Below are 25,334 nucleotides of genomic sequence, written 5' to 3'. Positions count from 1 at the left end.
TCTATCTATCTTTCATTCTTTGTTTCTTTCTTTACTTCTTTCTATCTATCTATGTATTTATCTATCTATTTTCACATGTGTTCTAGGGATTGAACTCAGTTCCCCAGTCCCCACCAGTGGATTGCTTAGAAGGCAATCGCCCTACCAGTTGACCCATCTCTTCAAACCTGGTGCTGGTGTTAATGCCTCTGACAACCTCAGATATAGAGCTGAGTCGTTTGACACTGAGCTGGCTCTTTGGGATGATCCAGCACACTATAGATTGTTTCTCACAGAAGCAATCAAACTCTGTGCAAGCTTTATGACTGAAGTTCAACAGTCACTAAATAGTGTCTGTCTTCTGTTTTCTTTCCATCCATAAGATTCCAACAGCTCTTCGTGGCCAAGCTTACAGGGAATGGATTTCTGGTTCATTTGTGCAATAGGTCCAGGAAGCAACCTCATGAGAGGGGCTGGAAGTCCACTGGAAACAAAAGTAAAACTAACTATATTGGCTGAATTTGGAAATGTTTAAGGAGGTGGGATTGGGAGGAGTGTAGGTCAGCAACTGTGAGGAAGCAGAGGCATGGCATTTTGCTCTTCCGCTAAAGCAAAGCAGAAAAACCTTGGCAACAACTCACCAAGTCTAAATGAACAGAAGCAGCCTGGAGCTGATCTCTGGTCTTACTGTGGCTGACTCATATGAGCCTTGTAAAAGCAGCCCTCTTGCATCGGGGCCAACATGGACTTAGGAGAACAGCATCTCCCCCTGAGAGAGGTGGCATCTAGCCAGAAGGCTGGAGGAGAAAGCTATGGATCTGAACCATGCTGTTTCTTTTTTTTAACCATGCTGTTTCTAATGATACTTCAACTACCTGTCCAGATAAAGGAACCCAGGCCCCATTAAGGTCACATTCCAGTTGGCCTTACTGGGAGTCACTCCTTCTTATTTCTCTTAATTCAACTTGTTTCTGAACAGTGAATCAGAAGTTGCCTTCCTCCCTAACTGACCTTTGGGTCTGAGGAGATGAAATACCTATGAACAGATCTCCTACAACACTCTCCAGGAAGCTGAGCCAGGAATCCAGGGAAAACAGGCCTTACTTGCTGCCCCTCACGTTTAAAGATACTGACAGGGCCGGGCCAGGCCACCAGCCCTGGGTTCCCCCACCAGTGGAATTAATTCAGTAGCTCCCAGAACATCACTCACATGAGAGACTCCGTGTCTTCTGTTTTCTTCTCTTGTTGGCAAGAGTTGTATGCCATATGCCGAGGGTGGAATTCAATCCTGTAGGGAATGTGTGCGATTTGAAAACCTGTGTGGTATGTTCATGTCAGTCACTGCTGTATTTTTGTAAACATACCTCTGTGACTTTGAACAGTGTCCTGAGAACATGGAATCAGCTTAGGCAACACCCAGGACACCTGCTACAACACCAGCAAGGCAACTGTTTTCAAGGCAAAAACTATCCCATCCACATGTTTACTTGTTCACATCAGAAATGGATATGGAAGAATTCATTTTTCCAGTCCTTCTAGCCCAGAAGGTGTCCATCTTTGAAGCCACAGTTCCCAAGAAGGGAAGGAGAAAGCCTTGTTTCTAGTCTGAGTGTAAATATTGGAAGTTTATATTTATAACAGGATATTTGCTTTGCAACAGAAATAAAAGTAGATGATGAAACTTATGGTGAAAAAAAAATGAACTCTTGGGAATGGGACCAAGAACAAGCTCTCTACACAGGCCTTTTAGTCAAAGCCACACAATACAATTTACAGCATCCCTTCCAGATACTTGATTTTATTGGTTTGCTGGGAAATTATTCTTCAAGGAAACTGTACATGGGGAAGTGAAATGTTCTGCTCTTATCTGCCAAATGCCTGCCCCCTTGGCAAGGTGTCATGATAGCAAATATACAATGAAGCCTTCCCTTAGAAAAGCTTACAATCCAGGTTTCATGATTCACAAATGGCATTGCAGATGGTCATCATAGCCAAAGGCCTCTGGCAGATGACTCTCTTCATTGAGAGGATTTATGAGGACTGAGAGAGATGGCTCAGCAGTTAAGAGTGCCTGATCTTCTTGCTCATGCCAAGGACCAGAGTTAGATTCCCAGAACCCACACTGGACAGCTCACTGTAACTCTAGCTCCTGGGAATCTGATACCCATTTCTGGCCTCCACAGATACCCACAGAGGCCAGAGGCTTGTACATACTCACAAAAAGACACACATGCATACATAACTAAAATTTTAAATCAAAGTCTCTTTTAAAGAGCATTTTACAATCAAAATTGGAACTGTTTCAACCAATAAATTCATTCTATTTTTCTTCTTATGAATTTTAAAGACTGAAGCAAATCTTAGGTTCCTAACCAATTTGGAAGATCTAGAATCCTCTAATGAAGATAACCTCAGACAGATGTCATTCAGAAATCTGTTGGTGGACATTTCTTGATTGATATGTTTTTGTTTGAGTCCATGACAAGATGACATTTTGAGAGGTAACCACATTTCTTAAAATCACTGAGTCAAATCACCTTGAGTTGGAGACTCCGAGGCTTGCTAACCCTCAGATTTCACTTTTCCTGCTGTGATCCGTATGGCCTCAAACATTCTCATCATTTTATATGTTAAACATAACCGATGGTGCTCAAAAGTGCAACTCCAGTTTAAGCTTCTTTTCTAAACTCCAGCCTCTTCTACCTAACAATTTTTTATTAAATATCAAGTGCCCACATTCATTTTAACATGAAAATCCTGGTCTTTCACCTCAAACCTAATTCTCCCACATCTGTCTCCTTCTCAACAACTGAGAAGTCCCTCTTTTCGTTTGCACGAAAGAGTATGTTTACAGCCACACTTCTGTGGCATTCTGCATGCTTCCAGCCCCACCATCAGAAAGCATTCCTTCCCTACCACCTCCAAGTTCAATGGATATCTCATACTCTTCTCCTGCTGCTCAGAAGAGATGGAATCTAGTGCTTTCTACTCACTGCCAACACCGGACCCTTGCTCAAGCTGCCTTTATGCTCTGCCTACATTTCTGTGGGAAACCCTGAATGGTACCTGTCTTCTATTGTTGGCCTTCAACCATTAACAGGCAGTCGCTGGAGGAATCCTGTTCATGTCTAAGGCATGACCCATGATTCCCCATGAAATCAAGCTGTCACATGGTTTCAGATTCTCATCTGTGGCTAGAACCCCCATCACCTCCTATAGTACCTGGTAGATAATCAATGAATATGTGCTGAAGTAATCGGTTAATTAGTTTCTTTTTTCTTTTTTTTCCTTTGAACTATATTGTTGTCCATACATTTATTTGGCACCTGAATTTTCCTCAGAGAAAATTAACATGAACGAGGTTATATATTAATATTAACCAAAGAATTATGGTATTTATTGTCAACTTCCCAGTTTTAATTTTGTTATGTACCTTGCAAGCTGAAGACTGAATTTCTGTAAGGCCAGAGCTGTTTCTACAATGACATTTTTTTTTCCCCTGGGGAGCGGGCCTTTCATAAGTCAGGAAAGTACAATGTCTTGGTCCTGTGTCTTTGTCCTCTCATTCTTATGTCACATCTCACAGGTGTCAACAGGAAGGTTGTGTACTCCCTGGAGGACTCGGCCAGTGGAGTCTTCTCCATCGACAGCTCTTCCGGTGTCATCATCCTGGAACAGCCTCTAGACCGAGAGCAGCAGTCATCATATAACATCAGCGTGCGGGCCTCAGACCAGAGCCCCCAACAGTCCCTCTCCTCTCTTGCCTCTGTCACCATCACTGTCCTGGATATTAATGACAACCCCCCTGTGTTTGAGAGAAGGGACTACCTGGTAACAGTGCCTGAGGACACCTCCCTTGGTACCCAAGTCCTCTCGGTTTTTGCCACCAGCAAAGATATTGGCACAAATGCCGAAATAACTTATCTCATCCGGTCTGGGAATGAGCAAGGAAAATTTAGGATCAACCCAAAGACAGGTACGTAAAAAACAGTGCCAATAATACTTCCTGTTCTTCTACCCCCCCCACCCCGTTACCCTTCTTGGTGGGATCTATGCAGGGCCTGCATGCAGACCTCAGTACCCTGTTCCTAAGAACAGGCCCTTCTAAATTCCACGCTCCAAACTGTGGGCTTATTTGACAAATTCTTGACCCCCAAGTTGGCTATAGAACATCTAGCTAGAAGGCTTGGGCCAGGAATATGTCTCCTAAGTAGCAGCTACAGAGTTTACATTTAGGTGCAAGGATGTATTTGTCTCCTTTCTGTCAGTTTTTCTTCGTGGATGCTACGTGCCTATGGTAGGAAGCCTACCAGGAAATTAGCCACCTCGGTCTGCCATCCACAAATAGATGGTCACTCTCTGGTCAGCAGCCAGGACTGATGGTGGCTATAATCTGCACATCAAGTAGGTTCTTTGTTGTTGCTGTTAATCCAAAATGTGTTTCTCTGGGTGGTTTCCTAAGTATCTTGATTCAGGCTACCTTTGGTATGCTTCCTTTGGAAGGAACTATATTCCAGGAGTAGCCAAGACTGTTCTGGTTTTCCAGGCAGGAGGTGAATTTCTCACACCTCTGACCTTTGCCCATTTCCAGAATTGCTCAAGGAGTATGGACCTGTTATATAAGAGGAGACCTGTTTTTTCCTTAGACCATATGTAGAAAAGGGATAGAACCGTGATCACCAACATTCATTTAACACTGCCAGTTTTCTACATGCCTACTAAATCTGTGGATATAACTCATGTCTTCCAAAAGAGAAAAACAGAACTTTTGAGCAGTTCAGTAATTTCCTCAGCATTCACCATCCATGGGTGGATCATCTAGTATTTGATCTTTGGTCTTTCTGACTCAGGAATGCACACTCTAATCCTGTCACTACGTACCTATTGTGTACAAACATAAAAATAGAGGAGGTATATGTGCCCTGGAGTAAAAGAAGGTGGAAGTATTGATTGAGGGGCTGCATCAACAGGTCCTCCCAGCAGATGTCTATATAGTAAGGCCGTTATGTCAAATTAAACTGTGTGAGATTCCATCCATGAAGATATGAATCAGCTTTGCCCTGTCCGGCTGCACCCATTGTATATGAACACCATGTTGGCTAAGCATAGTTTAAATTTGACACTGTGAAACACAGTTTGACACTGTGGATACAACTTCTGCTCCATCATTATCTGAAGGAGCCAATGGCAGTCGTAGCCCGAGAGATGTCCTCTGACTGGATATGCCGCCAAAATGACCCTCTTATTTATCCTAATAATTGTCTTCCAGGTGAGAAAAAGACAAGACCTAGAAACCATTCTGTGGCACAATGACTAGCTACCAACTTGAAAACCCTGCACAGGGTTATTAGCAGGCGGGGATGGGACAGGAGGGGTGACCCATTATCAGTGCCCATCTTAGGGGTCGCCCTCAACTAGCAGCCATCTTTTGTTCTGCTTGCTTGATTTAAACAACATGGTGGTGGGATCACCGAGGCTATATGGGTGTGGACCACCATGGGGTTGTTTGATTTCCAGGCAGCTCCTTTTACCTCATGACATCCTCTCTTGAGATTTCCCATGTCTTTGGTCTCTGTGCATAATAGTTTTAGATGGGTGCATTAGAAGCTGGCAAAGCAGCTGTGAGGTTAATTCAATCATGTGTTGGCTGTGAGTGATTACTTGATGACAGGGATAGTGCCCTCCAGTCATGTCCACACATCGCTTGTTTTTCTTTCCCCGGCTCCATTTGGGGACTCCAGAGACACTCCTCAGCTCTCTAGCTTGACAAGCGGAGACTTCCATGATGCCTGAACAATGTTCTGGAATCACCACAGAAACTTGCAAACACTGTTCACCTCTTCAGAAGCATTTCTGATAGATAGTTCTGCTTTAACCGACAGTGTTCATCAGACTTCTAGGATGCTTTCAGGGAATCAATAAACAAATTCCCAAACATGTAAACCTCGCTACAGATGATGTAAATAAATAGCACTGTGCCTATGGAACAACTGACCCACGTTTTCCCCTAACCAAACATAAAATTAGCTATTTTTCTTCAAAGGGGGTATTTCTGTTTTGGATGCTCTGGACTATGAAACATGCAAAAGATTTTACCTGGTAGTGGAAGCTAAAGATGGGGGCACCCCAGCCCTCAGCGCTGCAGCCACCGTCAGCATTGACCTCACAGATGTGAATGATAACCCTCCTCAGTTCAGCCAAGATGTCTACAGTGCTGTCATCAGTGAGGATGCCTTGGAGGGAGACTCTGTCATTCTGGTAGGTACCAGCAGCATCAGAATCCTGGGACAAAGCATCCTCATGGTAAAGAAATGAACAAGGTCTGTCTTGGATTTTGTTCACACTCCCCATTCCAGTGTTTTTGTGTACCATCCCTCAAAGGATGTATGTGACACCTTGGCTTTCAATAGCTCCTTCTCCGATTTGTGTATTAGAAATGGTCTTACAGATTAATTTATATCCAGGTATGAATTACTAGCAATTGCTTTCTTTGCAGGAACGTATACTTTTAAAGAAAACACAGTATGAAATTTTAAAGATCACTCCTGCAGGTCTGAGGTAGCCAATCCATGACTACAGAACAACTGACCCATGACTAAAGAGGAAATACATGGATGTAGTTCCACTGAGGAACAGGGGGCTACAATGTTTTTCAATGTTTTGCACAAAAACATTGAAAGAGTGAGTGTGAGCATAGCCCATGATTGAAGAGGGAATACAGTCCATTGTGATGGAAAGGCATAGTGAAGGGAATGCGAGCTTGGTCACATGGTATTTATAGCCAGGAAACAGAGATGATGCTCCACTAGATTTCTGTAATCTCTTTTTCCATTCAGCCTAGGGCCCTGACTCATAGGAATGATGCCATCCATATTCATTGTGTGTCTTCCCACATCTAAACCTCTCTAGAAACATTCACATAGACCTCGGAGCTGTGTCTCCAGGTGCTTACCAACCCAGTCACACTGACAATGAATTAGAACAATCACAGATAGCTGAGTCATTATTTTCAGAATTATGAAGAGGTCATGAAATCAACTCTGCCAGTTAGCCCTGGGGTCTGTCTTCCTTATCTCAAACCCTGATAAAAGTCAGTCCAAATAGATATCAGGGGGCTCTGAGGAAGTGCAAACTAACAAGGAAATTTAAGTACCCAGCTAGTATTGCCCTCTTTGGGCTCACCAACGATCTTGTCTACCAGGGAGTTGTCATGAGCAAGGGTCCTGGAACACTGTTGGCCACAGAGCCAAAGCATCACCCTTCTATCTTTCTCTTGTGTTCTACCTCGTCTTTGCTTTGTTTGTTTTCTATGAAGCTGATAGCAGAAGATGTGGATAGCAAGCCTAATGGACAGATTCGTTTTTCCATTGTGGGCGGAGATAGGGACAATGAATTTGCTGTGGATCCAATCTTGGGACTTGTGAAGGTTAAGAAGAAACTGGACCGGGAACGGGTGAGTGAGTTTAGGTCACACTTCACCGTCCACACCTACACCATGGCTGGACTCTTGGGCACATGTGAATAACAATGTAAAAATGCAGGTATGTTGGGTTGGACCTCTGAAAGAATCTTCTACTGATAATAGCTTTTGGCAGATGTTAGAGATCTTAATGAAAAAGACAAATGTGTACCTTTATGCATAGTTTGAACTTCGCTCTTTCGTGAGTCAGAGAAAGAAAAACACCTTCATCCAGGATGCTGTGCCCTAGTGTCATCAGCAACTTCAGGAAAGATTTCTTGAAGACACCCAAGAAAAAAGACACCCAAAAATCCCCTTTTCCAAGCTTGAGCTGATTTCTAAATACTGATATTCTTGACCAAAATGTGTTCTCAAAGATAAATTAAATATAAAAATGAATTTCATAACAAAAATACTGAAAAACAGATTGAATCTTCTAGTTGATTCAGCCCTCTAACCCAGGAATGTCAACATCAGCAGCCTGTGTTGATGGTGGCAACTGTATTGAACGAAGGCTCAGTTAGAGCCTCAAATGCAATGGCTCCTCTCCTCAAGAAAGAACTGGAAATACCAGGCTGCATTTTTGACACAACTTGATGGAGTGTGATAGTGTGTCTTAGTGGGCAGAGGCTGGAACAATTCTAAACACCCTGAAATATATAGGCCAACCCCAACAGAGAATGCTCCAACCCCAAATGTTGATGGCACAGAGGTCTACAGAATAGGAGTGAAGGTGGCACAGCCAGACACTGAGCATGTGCAGTAGGGAGGTGGTGCTGCAGTTCCTCATTGCCACTTCTATGCCTTGGCAGGTGTCAGGATACTCCCTGCTCATCCAGGCAGTAGACAGTGGCATTCCTGCGATGTCCTCAACTACGACTGTCAACATTGATATCTCTGATGTGAATGATAACAGCCCAGTGTTTACACCTGCCAACTATACTGCGGTGATCCAGGTAAGCAAACTTTGCCTGCCAGGTATGACCTGTGTGGCTCAGCCTCCTCCCTCTGCTCTGGCTTTTCACGTTGGGGCTTCTCTACAAACTAACTTAGAGTAGGAGCCTCTCGAAAGCTGGAGTTTACTGCTAACAATTGCAGAGGCTGAGAAGATCAAAAGCAAGGCTTTCACAGGTCTTATATCCAGCAGGAGCCTTCTTTCTTTCATAGCCCATGACTGCCAGCTATGTCCTCACTTAGTAGAAAAGACAACTGTATTCCTTCAGGCTTTTCTAGGAGGACACTGGTGCCTCAAAAGGCTGCTTCTTATTCCTACTGCACTGAGACCTAGTTATAAACGTGTGGGTAATTAGTATTTAGTATCAACTTGTCTCTTCCTCGGGACGGTATGAAAACAACCTGTCTTTTCACCACAATTGCTGAAAAGTTACTGAATACTGTTTCTTCTGAGTGTTAGATGTTCCATGTACACCAGCTGTCCCCACCACTACGTGTCATGGAGAATGGTAGACAGATCCTTCTACACCCATGCACACACATACCTTACAGTCGAAAGAGCCATGGATCTCTGAGCTTAACTGGTTCTCTCGAAATCATGGAGCTGGCAAGTGGTCAGGATTTGAACTTGAATCTATCATGTAAACACATAATACAAATAATCTTTCTACAGTGACAGGTTACCTCTAAGAAATCTTGTATTCTTCTGACGGAAGAGAGAGGTCAATACGTACCATCCTATAGACTTCAAGATAGAGCAGCTGCTCCTTAAAATTCACCTTTCATAGGCAATTTGTTTAGAACTTGAAAGCCACCTGCCCTTAAAGTTAAGCTCCAAGATAGAGTAACTTTCAGCTGGCATTCTTTTGAAGGAAAATGACAGAGTTCTCATTCGCTTATTATTCAGAAGTCAGTTTGTGGGCAGGGTAGCTGAGTTTCCTCCTCTGGAGGTTGGAAGGCTAGCTTAGGAAGATGGGGAGACCTCGACTGAGTGTGGAAGACGTGGAGGCACAGCGAGCGACATTCATGCCTTATGGGTACGCAGGAACGCTGGAGAAGCAGCTCGTACCTTACTGCCTTCAGTGTCACAGTGGCTCTCAGGTACTCCAGGGGTTTCGTGAAGAGGCAGAATGAGAGTGGTTACTTCTCCAGAGAGCCCTTTGGGATAAGATGGAAGACCTTGAGTGTGGCTGTCTCTAAGTAGCCTCCTTCACCCAGTGACACTGAACCACCTGGGATTCGGGCAGGGATGTTCATGAAGCAAGCACTCCACTGTCTGCTCATCCCTTGTCAGTGCAATCCTACTCCCTCCTGGAGAGGATTTGGTTTTCATAGAATGTGCTGCCGCCAGTAGCCACAGGTGTGGTTGCCCCCCTCCTCCATCCCCTAGACCTCCTCCCCTCTTTCTTTTAGATCTCTGTAGTTGTAGCCTAACAGGATACTGTCTGCCTCACTCCTCAAACAAGATACACTTCGCCTTCTCAACATTCGGTTTTATGGCATGCATCCATCAGCCCGACAGACCGATGCGGAAGTCAGCAAGGAGAGCACAGGGCTGGGACCCCTCCCTCCTCCCTCTGCAGCCTGGGTTTGTCTGTAATTTCACACCCTTCCTTCTTAGACAGTGACCCCAAGGACACACATTCTCTCACTCCTTCAGTTTCTTCTGTGGAGGAAATGGCCCTCAGAGAATGAGCAAACAAATCAATAAATCTTCTGTTTTGTGTGGTGCTGAGTATGTCGTCTGTGTAAAGTAGTAAATCTTCGCTGAGATGACATGGTCCCACAATGGGCTCCAAAAAGAGCCGGTCCCTGAAGCCTGATAACCAAGAGGCAGAGATCTGGCAGAATAGAAACCTCCAAGGTTCTCTTTTGAGACTGCCTCTTCTTTTACACCCAGAATAATGGGATGGTTTCAACAGCTGGATATCTTTTTCTCTGTTTCTATTTTCATTTCTCTTTTGTATTTTTAAATTTTTCTTATTTAATTTTTGAGGCGCGGTCTCACTGTGTAGTCCTGGCTTGCCTAGAACTTATTCTGTATTCTAGGCTGGACTCAAACTCATGACAATCCTTCGCCTCCACATCCCGAGTATGAGAATTACAGTGTGAACCACCAAGCCCAGCAACACATAGTTATCATAATCTAATTCAGCATATGAGCCTTTCTGCTCACCCAGCACCACATAACATGGGCCTCCTCTCTGGAACCCAAATACTCCTAATCCTTAAGCTGATGTCATCAGTAGGCCAACTAAGAGAGCTACCATCAGCCCAGGCTGTATTAAGGCTAAAGCCTGAATGCAGTAGGTCAAGAAAACCAATATTGGCCCTAGCTACAAAGAACTTCATCTGGTGCTTTCAAAATAAAGAAGATAAACTTTGACCCAAAAAGAAGGTATAACCCATCTTCATGTTCTTAGTTAGAGGGCATGTTTCCAAATGGCTGTTGAAGACTCTGTCCCTCCCTGTCCTGATAAATGTCCTGCCTGCTTCCTTTCCCCTAGAGAAACGTGGAAAAACTATTTGTGAGGAGGGCTGTAAAAGCTAATTTGGTTTTTTAAACTGAGTGGAAAGTTGTTACATGCCCCCCCAAATGTCTAATGTGACATTATGTTACAGTGTTGGGTTTCCACATAATCACATTGTAGCTAGTATGAAGACCCACTTTCCCATCCCAGCAGGTGATGTTTTCTTGCCCTTGATGGATTTCTATGGTCATCATAAAGGCTGGAAATAATTACTCAGAGAGCCCTGTAGGTCATCAGTCTGAAAGTGGAGGACAGGTGAGACCTAGCTGCATCTTTGGAACCTAGGAACCTGTTCAGCCAAAGGCTGTGTTGTCATCTGCAGAGAGTACAGTCTCCTGGCACAGTTGTGAGGAAGCTGCTATAGAGTTGAAAGAGGATGCTTGCAACCCTAGCCTGTTCTCAATAGACATAAGTACCACAGGGGATTCCTTCTGCCAAACACCTGGTGTTCTCTCTTGGCACTCCCAACCAATAACGATTTTTTTAATGTGATGAGAGGTGTAATTTTAACTTCCTTTTTGCAACACTCTTCTACACAGGAAAATAAGCCAGTGGGCACCAGCATCTTACAGCTCGTGGTGACAGACAGGGACTCCTTTCACAATGGGCCTCCCTTTTCCTTCTCCATTTTGTCGGGCAATGAAGACGAGGAGTTTGTGCTGGACTCCCATGGGGTCCTGCGGTCAGCAGTGGTCTTCCAGCACGTGGAATCCCCAGAATACCTCCTGTGCATCCAGGTACAGCCTTGCTGTCTGTCCACACTAAGTGCTGCTTTCTCCCATGTCTGTCCTTCTGCCTACTGGTTGCTTTTTCTTTGTTTGCTAAGTCAACATAGCTCATGATAGTGAAGGAATGTTCCTCTTCTAATCCCAAATTCAATTTCTTACCAACAAAGACAGCTTCTGCATGTAAAATGTGGGTGAAACTGAACAGAGAGAAAGAGGGCATCACATCTCAGCACGGATGTTTCTGGAGGTTGTTCCTGGCATGCGGAAGGTCAGGATATCTCAATTGGCACTGTAAAAAGTCCTGGGGTTCTGAGTGATTTCTGCCCAAGCTTCTGGTGTCTGCCACTCCTTGCTGAGGGAAGATGTCAATCACTGTCACAGAAGACTTGGTCTGCTGAGTATGCCCTCCCCAGCAAGGCAGGAGGGAACCAGGGACTCAGATGACCTGGCTCTCCAGTATCCCAATCCCTCAAATTCAATATTCAGTGGCCTATGGGACAAAAACAGCACAAATAGGCAAAAATGACAGGTGTGCAAGGGTCATAAAAAGAAGCTGTCAAAGATCAAGCACATGGAATGTCTGTGACTTTGCCTATACCAAGATTTGGATTTCAGCCATAAAATTGAATGACATTTCAACCCACTGTTGCCCCCTGAAAGCTGCCTGACCATTTTGAACAGTGGCCGATGGTGGCAGACTGATTCTGGGTGCCACAGTGTTGAATTAATTGTTATCTTGTTAGATAAACAACAGCTTGATCTCTTCCATTCCCAGACAAATTACTAACTGTTGGCTCTGATCACATCTGTGACCTCCCCAGTTGAGACCCTTTGTCCAACTATTAAAGAAGGCCAGGTCAGAGGGCATACACTCCAGGGACAAGGGGGATTTTCAGTGCCTTCTCACAGCCCTAGTGCAGTTCTCTGTCAGTGTCTAGAGAGCAGGAATCACACTGCAGAGTAATCCCTCTACTTTCCGCACAGAAAACATTCCTTCCTTTCTTCTGTTATCCTACCTCCTCACCCCATAGTCAAACTGTCTCTGTACAAGCCTACTGGCTCGATCCTCTAGCTTCATTTTCTTCCGAACCATCTCTGCACCCATCCCAAGTAAATCCTTTCACTTTATGTCATTCCTTTCCATAAGAGACAAGCAAATGAAAATGCCTCGTCCACTTCCTCCCGTTGGCATGTTTTATAAATAAAGCTTTATCAGGACACAGCTTTACCTATTTGTTTCTGCTTTTTGGCTGCCCCTGGGCTATAAGGACAGAACAGGGTGTTTATGATACAGATCACATAACTCACAAATCCTACAGTGTTAATCATCTAGTCTACAGCTAGCCATGGCTTGCAATCTTGGGCCCTTCACCTCAGATCCTTAGATTTTGACTGCCAAGGTCCTTAGGTATATATCATTTCCCCATCTATCTCTGGCACAGACTCATTGTCCTGGCACCTTCTTTCCGGTGACTTCATGCCTTTCTGATACTTTTCTGGCCTCTGGCATTGGGGTGGGCAACCTCTGGCCGACCCATGGAATCCAAACTCATCAGTGACCTTTGAAATATCCACAGTTTGACTTCAAGGTCAGCTTAATTTGCCAAACTCCCTTCTACTTTCAGGAAGTCTCCATTTCAGTATCTCTCGAGTCACATAGCCAGACAAAGGAGATAATGACGCTAATGCCGCAAATACCAACAGCCACGTGCACAACCACGTGCTAAGTATTTCTATGGGTGATGCCACTCTCTTTTTTTAATCCCTACAAGAACCCCAGAGGCTGATTTTATTGTTACACTCGTGTTAAAGATGCAAAGCTCAGAGGAGTCAAGTAACTTACTCAAAGCCACAAATGGGTTATGTACAAAGCTAAAATTCAAAGTCAGGCCTGCGTGGTGCCCAGGGCTTGATTTTCCATCACCATCTCCATTTGAGGACATATGACCTCTGCTCTAGTTCTGTCTGCAGAGTCACTGGATCCCTGGAGATCTGGCCCACAAGGACCTGACTTTATTCTGAAGCATGACACCACCGACCCCGCAAGCACGCATGGCAGGCGCTCATTAGAGATCTGTTCTCATGGTGGCTATTTCATCCGTTCCTCTATGAAGAAAGAAAGGGGACTTTTCAAGCTGCCCATTTCCCCTCTGATGTGTCATCTTTTGTGTTCTAAGACTTACTATGATGTAATTCTCATTTAACTAATGGCATTTCTTCAGTGTGCCAAAAGGTTCCACCGGGTCCATTTAAAAGGGAAGAATCCAACCAAAAACAAAGTTTCCTTCTCCAAATTGGGAGCATCATTTATGAGGTCTTCCTCCGCTTTCCGTCCAAATGAAAAGAAGGCAAACCTGATGGGGGCTTGCTGGGTCTTGCAGCAGTCCTGCCCGTCATCCCTAATTCACCTCCAACTCGCTCCCACCGGCTTTGTTGTTTTGACACATTTTATTGCCCATAATATTAACTCCTTGTTTGTCCTCTTCTTGGTGTCCCCAGGCAAAAGACTCAGGAAAACCACAGCAAGTTTCTCATACCTACATCCGTGTGCGGGTCATCGAGGAAAGCACCCACAAACCCACAGCCATCCCTCTGGAAATCTTCATTGTCACCATGGAGGATGATTTTCCCGGCGGGGTCATTGGAAAGATCCACGCCACGGATCAGGACATGTATGACGTCCTCACATTCGCCCTGAAATCAGAGCAGAAGAGCTTGTTCAAAGTGAACAGCCACGACGGGAAAATCATTGCCCTGGGAGGGCTGGACAGCGGGAAGTATGTCCTGAACGTGTCTGTGAGTGATGGCCGCTTCCAGGTGCCCATCGACGTGGTCGTGCACGTGGAGCAATTGGTGCACGAGATGCTGCAAAACACTGTCACCATCCGCTTTGAGAACGTGTCCCCCGAGGACTTCGTGGGGCTGCACATGCACGGGTTCCGGCGCGTCCTGCGGAACGCGGTCCTCACCCAGAAGCAGGACAGCCTGCGCATCATCAGCATCCAGCCCGTGGTGGGCACCAACCAGCTGGACATGCTGTTTGCCGTGGAGATGCACAGCAGCGAGTTCTACAAGCCAGCCTACCTGATCCAGAAGCTGTCCAGCGCCAGGCGACACCTGGAGAACGTCATGCATATCGCTGCCATCCTGGAGAAAAACTGCTCGGGACTGGACTGCCAGGAACAGCACTGTGAGCAGGGCTTGTCGCTGGACTCCCACGCACTCATGACCTACAGCACGGCCCGCATCAGCTTCGTGTGTCCGCGCTTCTACAGGAACGTGCGCTGCACCTGTAACGGTGGGTTCAGCTAAGTGGATCTTTTCCTATACTGGTTGTTTTTCTCGTCGCTGTGACAGAGTACCTGACAAAAGCACTAAGAGAGGAGCCACAGTTTGAGGGTACGGTCACAGCAGCAGGAGGGTGATGGCACTGGCTTCGGGTGTATCTGGAGTCATGAAGCAGAGAGGGAGGAATATGGGTGCTCCACTTGCGTTCCTTTTTTTTTTTTTTTTATTTCAGCCCAAGGCCCCAGCCCTGAATGTAGGATGCTGCCCACATTCACAGTGTGGGTCTTCACTGATCAATCAAACCTTTCTGGAGACCCCATTTGTAGATACACCCACAGGTATTTCCATAATGATTCTAAACCTAATCAAGCTGACAGTAAAGATGTATCATCACACCTCCCAATTCTGAGAAGGCAGAGGTAGACGGAAATGCCACTCTTGCATTCAGTCATCCATTCAACTAAACAGTAATTCCTACACACCTAGCATAGATCCTAGGATAGATGCTGCAGATGTAGAAGACACAGGAAATGTGGCAAGTTGGTCCCCACTGTCATGGTGCTTTAGTTCAGTCTGTGAGCGATGACCAGGTCCGAACGCCCCTCCATGTCGCTGTGTGCATGGAACAGCTGGTAGTGAAACGCTGCAAACCACTGTTGCCATCTTACGGTTGCAGTATAAACCCCTGCAGCAGGCTCAGTGAGAGGCAGCATCCTGTAGGCTGAGATAAAACCAGGTAGAGATCAGAGGAGGACTTGCCTGGGGAAAGCTTAAAGGATGAGAGAGGAGCCCACCCCAGGGAGAATGAAAGCTTTGCCTTCTCTGGACGGAAGTGGCAGCTGTGACAAATGAAATCAGAGAGGGCCTTGTACACCCTCAGCCATCAGCTAGGATGAAGAATTAGAAATGACCCTGAAGTAGAATGATTGGAAGGGGAAAAGTCACAGGGTAGATATGTCCCTTACAGAGGGTGCAGAGTGGGTAGGCTAGAGTGTGCTGATGGGAAATGAGTTAGGATGCTGTAGAAAAGGGTAACAGCAACACCATTTGCCTCTGTGAAAAACAGGCCAGATGTCTGAGAGCATAGTCAAGGGGCAGGCTGACCTCAGATCTGCAGAGAATAAGCTTCCTGCTTGTCATTGACCCTGGACCTTGGCTGGTCAAAGGTCATAGCTATACACAGGCCCTCAGTAATCAGTGAGAATTGTTCTCTCTGTCCCCCCTTTCCCTTTTTGACTTGAGAGCCATAAATTCACAGCCCTCTCTAAGATAATCGTACTGGAGTTTCCCTATCCAACGTGAACTTGGTCCACAGGGACTTTGGCCCAAAGGGAAGCCATTTATAAAACATCCCTGTGGGTAGCTGGGAACAGCAGCAACTCTGGCCTGTTCTCCTGAAACATGATTTTGGTCGAAATTTGGAAACTGAGCTCATCAAAGGGAGGACCTAGATACCTCAAACCCCTACAGGAGATATCTTGGCCACATCAGAGTTCCTAGAAGAGTGGACATTCACCGTTTGGTACGAGGGACTTTGGTTTGCCTTTTTAACAGGTGGATGCAGTGGGGGCCAGTCTTGTAACATATGTACTTTAGCGGCAAAGTAATTCGCCACAAGCATGCTAGGTGAAATGCATTTCTGGCAGATGCCACCATGAACAATTTATGAATGCCAGCTGTCCAGGCCTTGTCTAGATGTCCTTGACAGACAAACTGATTTATGCACCAAAGCTGTGCTAAAGAATCCATATAGTGATTCACAGCAGGGTTCAGGGGGAGTTCAGGATAGGACAGGACAAACTCTGCAGTGCATCAATCCTTGTACTCTGAGAACTCAGAGAAAATAAAAATATTTTGAGGCAGCAATGTTCTAGACGGTGACAATTCCAAATGCAAAGCACACAGTCTCTTTAAGAGCCAAAGATGCTGTGGCTGGCCTGCAAGCACCTGCCTACTGTAAAGCTCAAGAACAGAAAACAAGCATCCCTCCTGTAGCCGAGGGAAGTATTCTGTGACGTGTGTACATCGAGACCAACTATCTGGGAGCTTTTCAGATATGAACATGAATTCAAGAGATGGGGATAAGCCAATTTAGCAAAAGTTGTCTTTACAGGAAAGGCAATGTGGATTATTTATTTACATGTTTGTTTATTATTTTAATGCAAAGACTTGCTCTGTGTTTTGTATGCTAGTCTGGTATTCTAAATGTAATGTTTCAAGGTGATGTCTCCACCTAGGGCTTTTATATTCCCCTTAAACCTGTCTACTCTCAGTAAACCTAGCGTGCTATTGATTTTTGTGACTCAGCCCCTTGGGTAGACAAGAGGAGCCCTTCCAAGTACGCACTAAGCCTTTCTTTAGTGAAACTAGGCATGGTAAGGAGAGTCTTCAGTTTTAAGTCAGTCTCAAAATTAAGCTGAAAAGTAAACTTCTAAAATGTAGTAGTGAGTAGAACTGAAAAGGCTATCTCGCCCAGCCTCATCTTCAGCAGAGAATGCAAAGACAACTCTAGCAAGAGACCCATGTGTCCTAACCAAGACCACAGCGTGATTACACAGTGGTTCCCCACAGAGACCACAAATTGTATCCTCAAGGCCTGTGTGTCAGAGGCTTTGTTTTCAGCTTATAGAATGTTTTAAAAATGTGTGTGATGTGTGTATGTTTTGTACATGTTTTCACACACATGTGTGTGCATGCACATATGTGTACATATGGAGAACAGATGCCAAGTATCTTTCTCAGTATTTCTGCACTTTATATATTGAGACAGGGGCTCAATACACACACACATACTATATGTATATATGTTGGTTGATAGATAGATAGATAGATAGATAGATAGATAGATAGATAGATAGATGTATTTATGTAGCTTGACGTTCTGACTAATCAACCTACCAAACTAGTTCCTGGCATTCTCTGCCAGTGTGTGTCATGCTCTGGGGTTCTATGTGCGTTTGGGGGATCTGAGTCCAGGCCCTCGTGTTCACATGGAAAGGGCTTTACCCTTACCTATCAGCTCAGCCCCATCAGTGTGATTTGGGGAGGTGAATGGACACATGGGCTCTCGAACCATCTGGGGTTTAGTCCATTTGTGAAGTCATAGCTGAATAGTCTGTTGGAAGGTGGCTCTGATGGATGAGAAGGTCACTGTGGCATGCCTTTGAAGAGAGCGCCTTGTTCTTTGAGTCTTTTCTGTGAGCAACCCTGCTCCATTGCTCTCTTTCACCATGAAGTTCTGCTTTATTTACCTCAGGCAGTGGAGGCAACTGAAAATGGATCAAAGCCTTTTAAACCATGAGTCAAAACCAGACATTTTCAATTAGAGCATGATTTACTCAGGTACTTTGTCACATTGAGAAAAAAAATTAAAAAGTAACACATCCTCATCATAATAGCAAGGACCCTCCTTTTCATGTAAATCATAAGCTCAGTGATATGTACTCCATAAGAATTTTCAATTAACCCCATTTTCTAGCAGAATGGTCAGTGTGATACCAGGAAGAGAAGATCTCTCAGACACAGTTTGTAACTGGCTTGCTGCAGGTGCCAAGCCTCATATTCAGGCATAGATAATATGCTTGCATTGCGTGAGTTTATCAGCATTTGTGCCTCAGCTGCTGATGAACAGGAAACCAAACACGGGAGAATGTCACAAGTTAAAGAATAAATTCTACTTCAGGCTCAAGGGCCAAGGTATTGTTGCTCTCACTTCTCCCAAAGTTTCTTTTTAAGTAAGAATAGAATAAAAGAATGTAAGAAGTTAGCAGGTACTAACTTTTAAGGCATCTTTTCATTTATTAGAAATCAAGAATACGTAATTTGACATTCTTCTCCTCAACACACTCACACACACATAAACTCACACCCTAGTTAGTGTGGCTCTTCTTCTGTTTATCCTGGGAGGCTGACAGATTCATTAAATGGTCTTTCCCACCACTTGGTGGAATGATTTGCATGATAAATGAATGTAGTGATCATTTGGGTCTATATAGTGATGTTTATACAGAGTTGGCCTCAGTGCTCCAGCCCCCTCCCAACTTCCAGCTCATCTTTTTCTCATGCAGATTTTTGGGTCCAATTATCATCATTAGCATCTTGAACCAAAATGCTGAGTTGTGCTAACAAGTGAAATCCAATGTGAATTTTACTGCCAAATAAGCTCATTAAATCCCAGCCACCGTGAAACAGCTCCTTTTAACAGAATTAGAAAGATACAGAGTCCTGATGTCCTGAGATGACTCCACGTGAACTTTGAGTAGTCAATGAACATTGTCATGTCAGTCAGGAAGTCTGGCATCAAGTTAAATGACGAGTGATAGATGTCATGGACTTCCCATAGGTAAGCAAAGGGATAGGATGTCAAAACAACTTGTGAGACTATACTGATTATCCACATTTTAAATTTTTCACTAGCTGCTCAAAAAATATGAAATAGAAATATGTCAAAGAGGACACACTTGTCTAGAATAGGCTCCCAAGGTGACCATGAGCACTTAAACCCAGTGTGTCTACAGTGGTTTGTCATAGCTATTCCAATAAGACACAGAGAATGGAACTTAGAGGGGCTCAATGAGAAGAACAGGACATTTCCATGAGTGATGTTCCTGCAAGACCGAGATGAGTGAGACAGCAGCCATGACTCTCCACCAGCAAGGAGGGCACTATCAGCCCTGTTGAGCAGCGCTGAGACACTGGAAGTGGCAGTGTCAGCTGTGATGGGGGTTGGAGACTGAGGAGTTCCCTTCTCTCCATTCAGATAATACCTGAAAGGGTCGCTAACCAGAGAAATGAATTCAGGAAGAGCAACTGTAAACATAGAGATGGAATTCATGAGGAAGGGTTCTCAAAGGACAGCCATATTCAGTTGTCTGTTTGATGGTCATAAACAGAATTTGAGTGGGTGTGAAGTTGGTAAGGTTGAACAATTGCTTAAGGAATTTAAAGAGATCGCAGGGTGGTTCTTGAGAGTTAGCTCACAGGGTTACAGTTGATTAGAGAAAATTCTGGATCCCAAAGATGCAGGAAGTTGGGGAATTGTCACCCACCATAAACAAAGTCACCCTACTTGTTTATGAGATTCTCGGTAAATATTCAGAAGAGGGGAGAGGCCCTCTAGAGGTCATAGACACTCAGGCCTTAAGCTGAGTTTTTTATTTTAATATTCTTAAAATAAATGTTACCTCTATACCACAGTCTTTACAGTAAATATTACTTGTGCTAGAATTCTTGAGTTTTTAACCTGGCAAGAAGCTTTATCCAGACTCTGGGTTGAGGGGCTCCTTTTTCTTCCAAGATCCTTTTAATTCTCCTGTCTTTCTATCCTGCCTCACTAGGATCTGAGTGGGTCTGGCAGGATGCCTGGAATTAGGCCGGTGGCCAAAGGAGAGGGTTCCAAATGAGAACTGAGAACCAAGGCATGGAAATAAAGAAGTGTACAGTTGGCCCACAGATAGAAGCAGGGATAGACAAAGCATTAATATTTGTTGGTCCATGACCAGTTTCCAATTCTATTTCACACTATTTGAATTGTGTTGACCACTCTCTGTGACCCTATAAAGGAGTTATCATCAACTTTCTCCAAAACTTGAAGAAACTAAAACTTGGAAACATCGGTTAATAGGTTCACAGCTGCAGAGCTCATAAATGGCTGAACCAAGATTACTATCTGATCCTCTTACTGGGAGTATTTGTTAGGTACAGTACCTTACTACCTCTGTGTAACTGGAGAAGGAACTTGGAGGCCACCCAGCCCAGCCTCCCACCCACTGCAGACATCCTGTCTGCTTTTTCCACGTGTGGAGATTCAGCTAAGGTTTAAGCACTGGCCCAGGCTCTCTCCAGATGATTATACACATCAGCAAAATCCATCTCCTTACATCACATGGTTTCAGCCTTTGCAGACACAGAGAACCTGGCCTGCTTATTCCTGCTCTACAACCTATCTCACATAGCCAAGGAGAACAGTTATGATTCCTCGGGTCCTCTTTTCTCAGCCAAATACCAGTGTTCTTTACTCCTTGATATAAACAATTACATGCTACCAAGCAGAAGAAGGGACATAACTGGGCACAGAGGAGATTTAAAGAAAGGAAGTATCAGTTTTAGTTGGAAGAATTCAAGTAAGACATTGAAAGTAGTGAAGTTTGTAATGACGGGCTTTTGCCAATCAAGAATGCATGTTGAGCAAAGAAAGCAGTGTAAAGAAAAAAACCAAGCTTTGGGCAGGATATGAAGATGTGTGGTGAAACAAATTGGCACAGTCTTTATCCCCATGAAGCCTACAACAGCATCAGGATGTCATGGCGGGCAGAGCTCGCTGGGCTGCACAGAAGGAATAAGAACAGTTCTTTGGATGCACACTGTAGGAGAGGGAAAGAGAGTGTTGGTAGATAGCCATGGTAATGCCATCTAATAGTGCAATAAAATTAAATGAGGGATTCTGAGACAGTATAACACATGCAACTTGGCTTTGAGATTTTTTAAAGGAGAGAAAAATCTGAATCAGGTTTGTTCTCAGGCTAAAGTTTGTTGGTGCTAATTGTCTGAGAACATCCCATCCACACAAGATGCTCCAGGGAAGATATCTTGATTAGAACCAAGCTTGGCCATCAGTGAAAAAAAGAAAGAAAGAAAGAAAGAAAGAAACAAAAACAAAACCTTGCTGAGCCAAGCATTCTAGAGTCTAGAGCCTAGACACATCACTGCTTCTGGGAGAGCCAAATAGACTGCTTCAAATCTGGATTCTCAGGAGACTATTCCCCATATCTGTTTGCAGGCCATGAATCAAGAAGTCATCTCACTGACTTACACAGCATTTACCCAGATACAGCACCTCAGCAAAGTATGTGGTTTCGGAGGACTTAACATTAGTTATTGGATTTTTCAGCATAATGAGGCAGTGACATAAATCAAGAAGTGGACTCAGCTCAAAGTGGCAGCTTAATAATCACAGCTAGATGCTGATGTATTAGCCATTGGTGCAGACATAATCCCAAGGGATGCGGGAATACTGCGGCAATGAGGAGAGTCATGAATATGGAAGCTAGGCCTTCCAAAAGTCTCCAGGGAACCACCCTTTGCCCTGCACAAAAGCACAGAAGCTCCAGTTCAGGTGGCTTTTCTGTTGTCAGTGCTGTTTAAAATGACCAGAGATTTCCACCTGGAGAACTGCAGGAAGGGGAAACGTTGCAGAAAACAGGCACATCCTGTGTGCATGTCCCCAGTATATGAAGACAAGTTACAACTGAGGTAGAGAAGATACAGCTGCACCTAAAAGGGGGTGGAGGGAGGAAGGAGAAGGCATTGTACACAGGATGAAGACAGGAGTGCTACCTATAGTAAGAAGAAAGGAGGTTCTACCTGGAGTGGGGTTGAAAGCATAGACACAAGTGGGTCTGAAGGATAAAAGGACCCAGGCCTTATGTTTTGCCTCCAAAGACATATGGTATTTCATATCATCGCTCAGCTTACAAATCTGACCCAAATCAGGTAGCAGATAGAAAGATCTGGCCTCTACCATCTTGACAGGTCGTGTTAGCATCACCAGTTTTACAGCCTCATTCAAAGTTTTCCTCGGGCACCGGCCCATTCATTTTCCAAAACACCATGAAGAATCTCTGTCCTGACTTTCGGAAAGGCAGTCATGATCCAGAAAAGCTAAGCACCATGTTCAAGGCCACGGAGTAAATGAATTAGATAACTAGCCAGGTCTGCGGCTTGTCAATAGGATCGGGACCCTTTCCTGTCACACTTCCATCCTTTCCTCCAGGGACCTGGAAATGGGGAATGGAGCTCATTCTTCTGCTTCGTGTTGTGACAGAGGCTACCACCGCCTGGTCCTGCGCTGGCATACGACAAATGGACTTATTTGGCTTGATAGAGTAGGAGCCTTCTCCCTTCATGCTCGCTCCACAGTGATGGATGCCTGGAGACGCAGAGCCCGCAGATCTACGGGCCCCCGCTCCCTGAGCTGTCGCAGAGCACAGCACAAGTTCATTAAACCTGGATTATTTAATGATAGTTAATAAGATAAACCTCCTCCCAGAAGCCAACAGGAATTGACACTGTCATCTCTTAACTGGTACTCAGGAGCTGATGAGACGCTTTCTGCCACCAGAGAGAGGGTCTTTAAGGCTCTTAACAATAATAGGTGTGTGCAGTTGCCTGAGAAGGAGTGACATAAACATGAGATTTCTAAAATCAGGTTAACTCCTCAGTGCCCACACGAAGCAGGATAGATTCTGTATACCTAGAAAACTTTAGCCCTAAATCTGGGTCCTTCAGAGGCCCAGAAACACATGACTCATTTCAGGATCAGTATCTGAAGCCATGTCTCCAGACAATATATGCTTCAGAAAGGACCCAATTTCTATGACACTTTACAGAGAGCAGAGAATTACTAAGTTAGATGTGGAGCATCTCCTGATTGGACAAAACTGGTTTTCAATGATTTTATGCATTTACTTGGGATAAACTTGTTGACCTAACCACATCTGCCCAAAGGTGCATGTGAAATGCAGACTGTCCTGCAGGCTAGGGATTGCTGTCAGAACTCCTTAAGCTGAAGGAGAATGAGTCTGTGAGCTGAGCTCCCTGACAGGCAGCTGGACTGTCATTTATGACAGTTTATTTATGCTGACTATTTATTTATGGCTAAGCAGATCCCAGGATGGATAGAAGGCAAGGGACCCCTGCAGGTATTTAAAGCAGCCAGAGTCACATTCCTTACCCAAAATTGTCCCCTCACAATAGAGAGCTTATTAAAAACAAAAAGAAGGAAGAACTGATTGCAGATAGAATGAAAACGTGTGCATTATTATATATTGACTATTATTATTCACTTTTTATTCATCTGTGATATGCATATTACTGGTTTTCATACATACTCATGCTACATTTTTCCTAGTGGGGATTGGATCTAAAACATTCACTAATTGGTGGCTGTGGTTTAATTATATGCATTTCTGTGTATTGTGACACAAAGCCATAAGAAGAAAAAGAGCTGTGAGCTTGAGATCCAACTGCTAGTAAGTGAATTTGTGCTTTAACTCGAAGTCAGAGACTCGACAGATCAAGTGACAAGTCCTACGTTAATTATCATGATGAGAGTGGTGGGGAAAGGCCGATCATGAATAAATGCAGAAATACCTCAGCGCTGAGTTGTCTCTGAAATATAATTATTATCTTCCATTAGACACACTCATAAATGCTTAGTTTTATTTTTCAAATACTATCACGATGTCTATGGGAATAAATACCATTACCATCACACATCCAAAGTTACCTAGCCATCCTTTTATCTCTGAAATGTTTAAAAATTAGGGTTTTTAAAATGTAAGATTTCTTATCAGTGTAGCAGTCACATAAAAGCAGAACAGACAATGAATAACATCTATAGGGGTGTGTTAAATAATGCAGTGATGTATGGAGAAAGGTATACTGAACAGGTATACTGAAACAGAAAAGTATCCCAAGTATACTGAAACAGAAAAATAAAACGAATGATCATCAAGGGCAACAGATTTCCGTACACAAACTCTCTCTTGGAAGTTACCGCTAGCTGGAAGGGTCTACCCAGATAATCCAGAAACTATGTCTAGTGATAAAAAACTTTGTGATATGTGCCCATTGCTACCCACATGGTTGTGGTTAGGTAGCTTCAGGCTCTTGTACTTGTCAGTGTAACCTAATTACTGTTTAACATTAACAAGTACCCTAGAAGCCATCCCAGCACTCAGGGAGGCGGAGGCAGGTGAATCTCTGTGAGTTCAAGGCCAGCCTAGTCTACAAAGTGAGTTCAGGACAGACAAGGCTCCACAGAGAAACCCTGTTTCAGAAAAAAAAAAAAAAAAAGTACCCTAGAAGACCATCATCACCTGAGACAGAGGTGCTCACAATATGGCAGAGTCAGCTGGTGAGAGCAAGTTGGCTGAGAACAGAAGTTTAGTTTTGCACAAAGCTGCACTGTCACTGTGGTTGGCTTGTTCCTGTTACTCAGAGGACCTCACCCTTTCAATCTGGAATTAGAACATTATCTTCCTAATGAAGAGGCCTGATGCTTTCCCAGGAGACAGAGTATCCCTTTTCTGGGACATCCCTTGCTTTCACATACCTGTCAAAACAGTGACCTGATATGTAGTGCATATGTGTTTGTTTGTGTGAGTGTGCATGTGTGTATTTCATATCTGTGGATATAGTTTTCTGTTGTTTCTATAGACCCTTGATTATTAGCTCCTTGGTCTCAGTTACTTTATTATATTAATATTTTTAATTCAACAAGTTATTATTTGTTGAATGAATATGCCTAAAGTTATTTTAAAACTGGTCATCAGAGATGGTCAAATATCAGTTAATATTTCACCAATACTGATGAATATATGAAAAGCATAAAGA

General features: G+C 44.1%; 1 protein-coding gene across 6 annotated transcripts in view; it reads left to right on the top strand.

Annotated features, from left to right (window-relative positions):
* Positions 1-25,334, top strand: part of Fat3 (FAT atypical cadherin 3) — a 594,038-nt gene that overhangs the window by 533,908 nt on the left and 34,796 nt on the right. For all 6 annotated transcript variants that reach the window (XM_060369782.1, XM_060369760.1, XM_060369771.1 and 3 more), the window contains 6 exons: positions 3,566-3,955; positions 6,023-6,237; positions 7,295-7,432; positions 8,251-8,394; positions 11,463-11,660; positions 14,151-14,949. In XM_060369782.1, coding sequence (XP_060225765.1) covers positions 3,566-3,955; positions 6,023-6,237; positions 7,295-7,432; positions 8,251-8,394; positions 11,463-11,660; positions 14,151-14,949 — 1,884 coding nt within the window. The remainder of the gene's footprint in view (positions 1-3,565; positions 3,956-6,022; positions 6,238-7,294; positions 7,433-8,250; positions 8,395-11,462; positions 11,661-14,150; positions 14,950-25,334) is intronic.

The sequence above is a fragment of the Meriones unguiculatus genome, chromosome 1, assembly GCF_030254825.1.
Source record: "Meriones unguiculatus strain TT.TT164.6M chromosome 1, Bangor_MerUng_6.1, whole genome shotgun sequence".
Taxonomy (NCBI): Eukaryota; Metazoa; Chordata; class Mammalia; order Rodentia; family Muridae; genus Meriones; species Meriones unguiculatus.
This window is presented reverse-complemented; position numbering and strand designations above follow the sequence as displayed.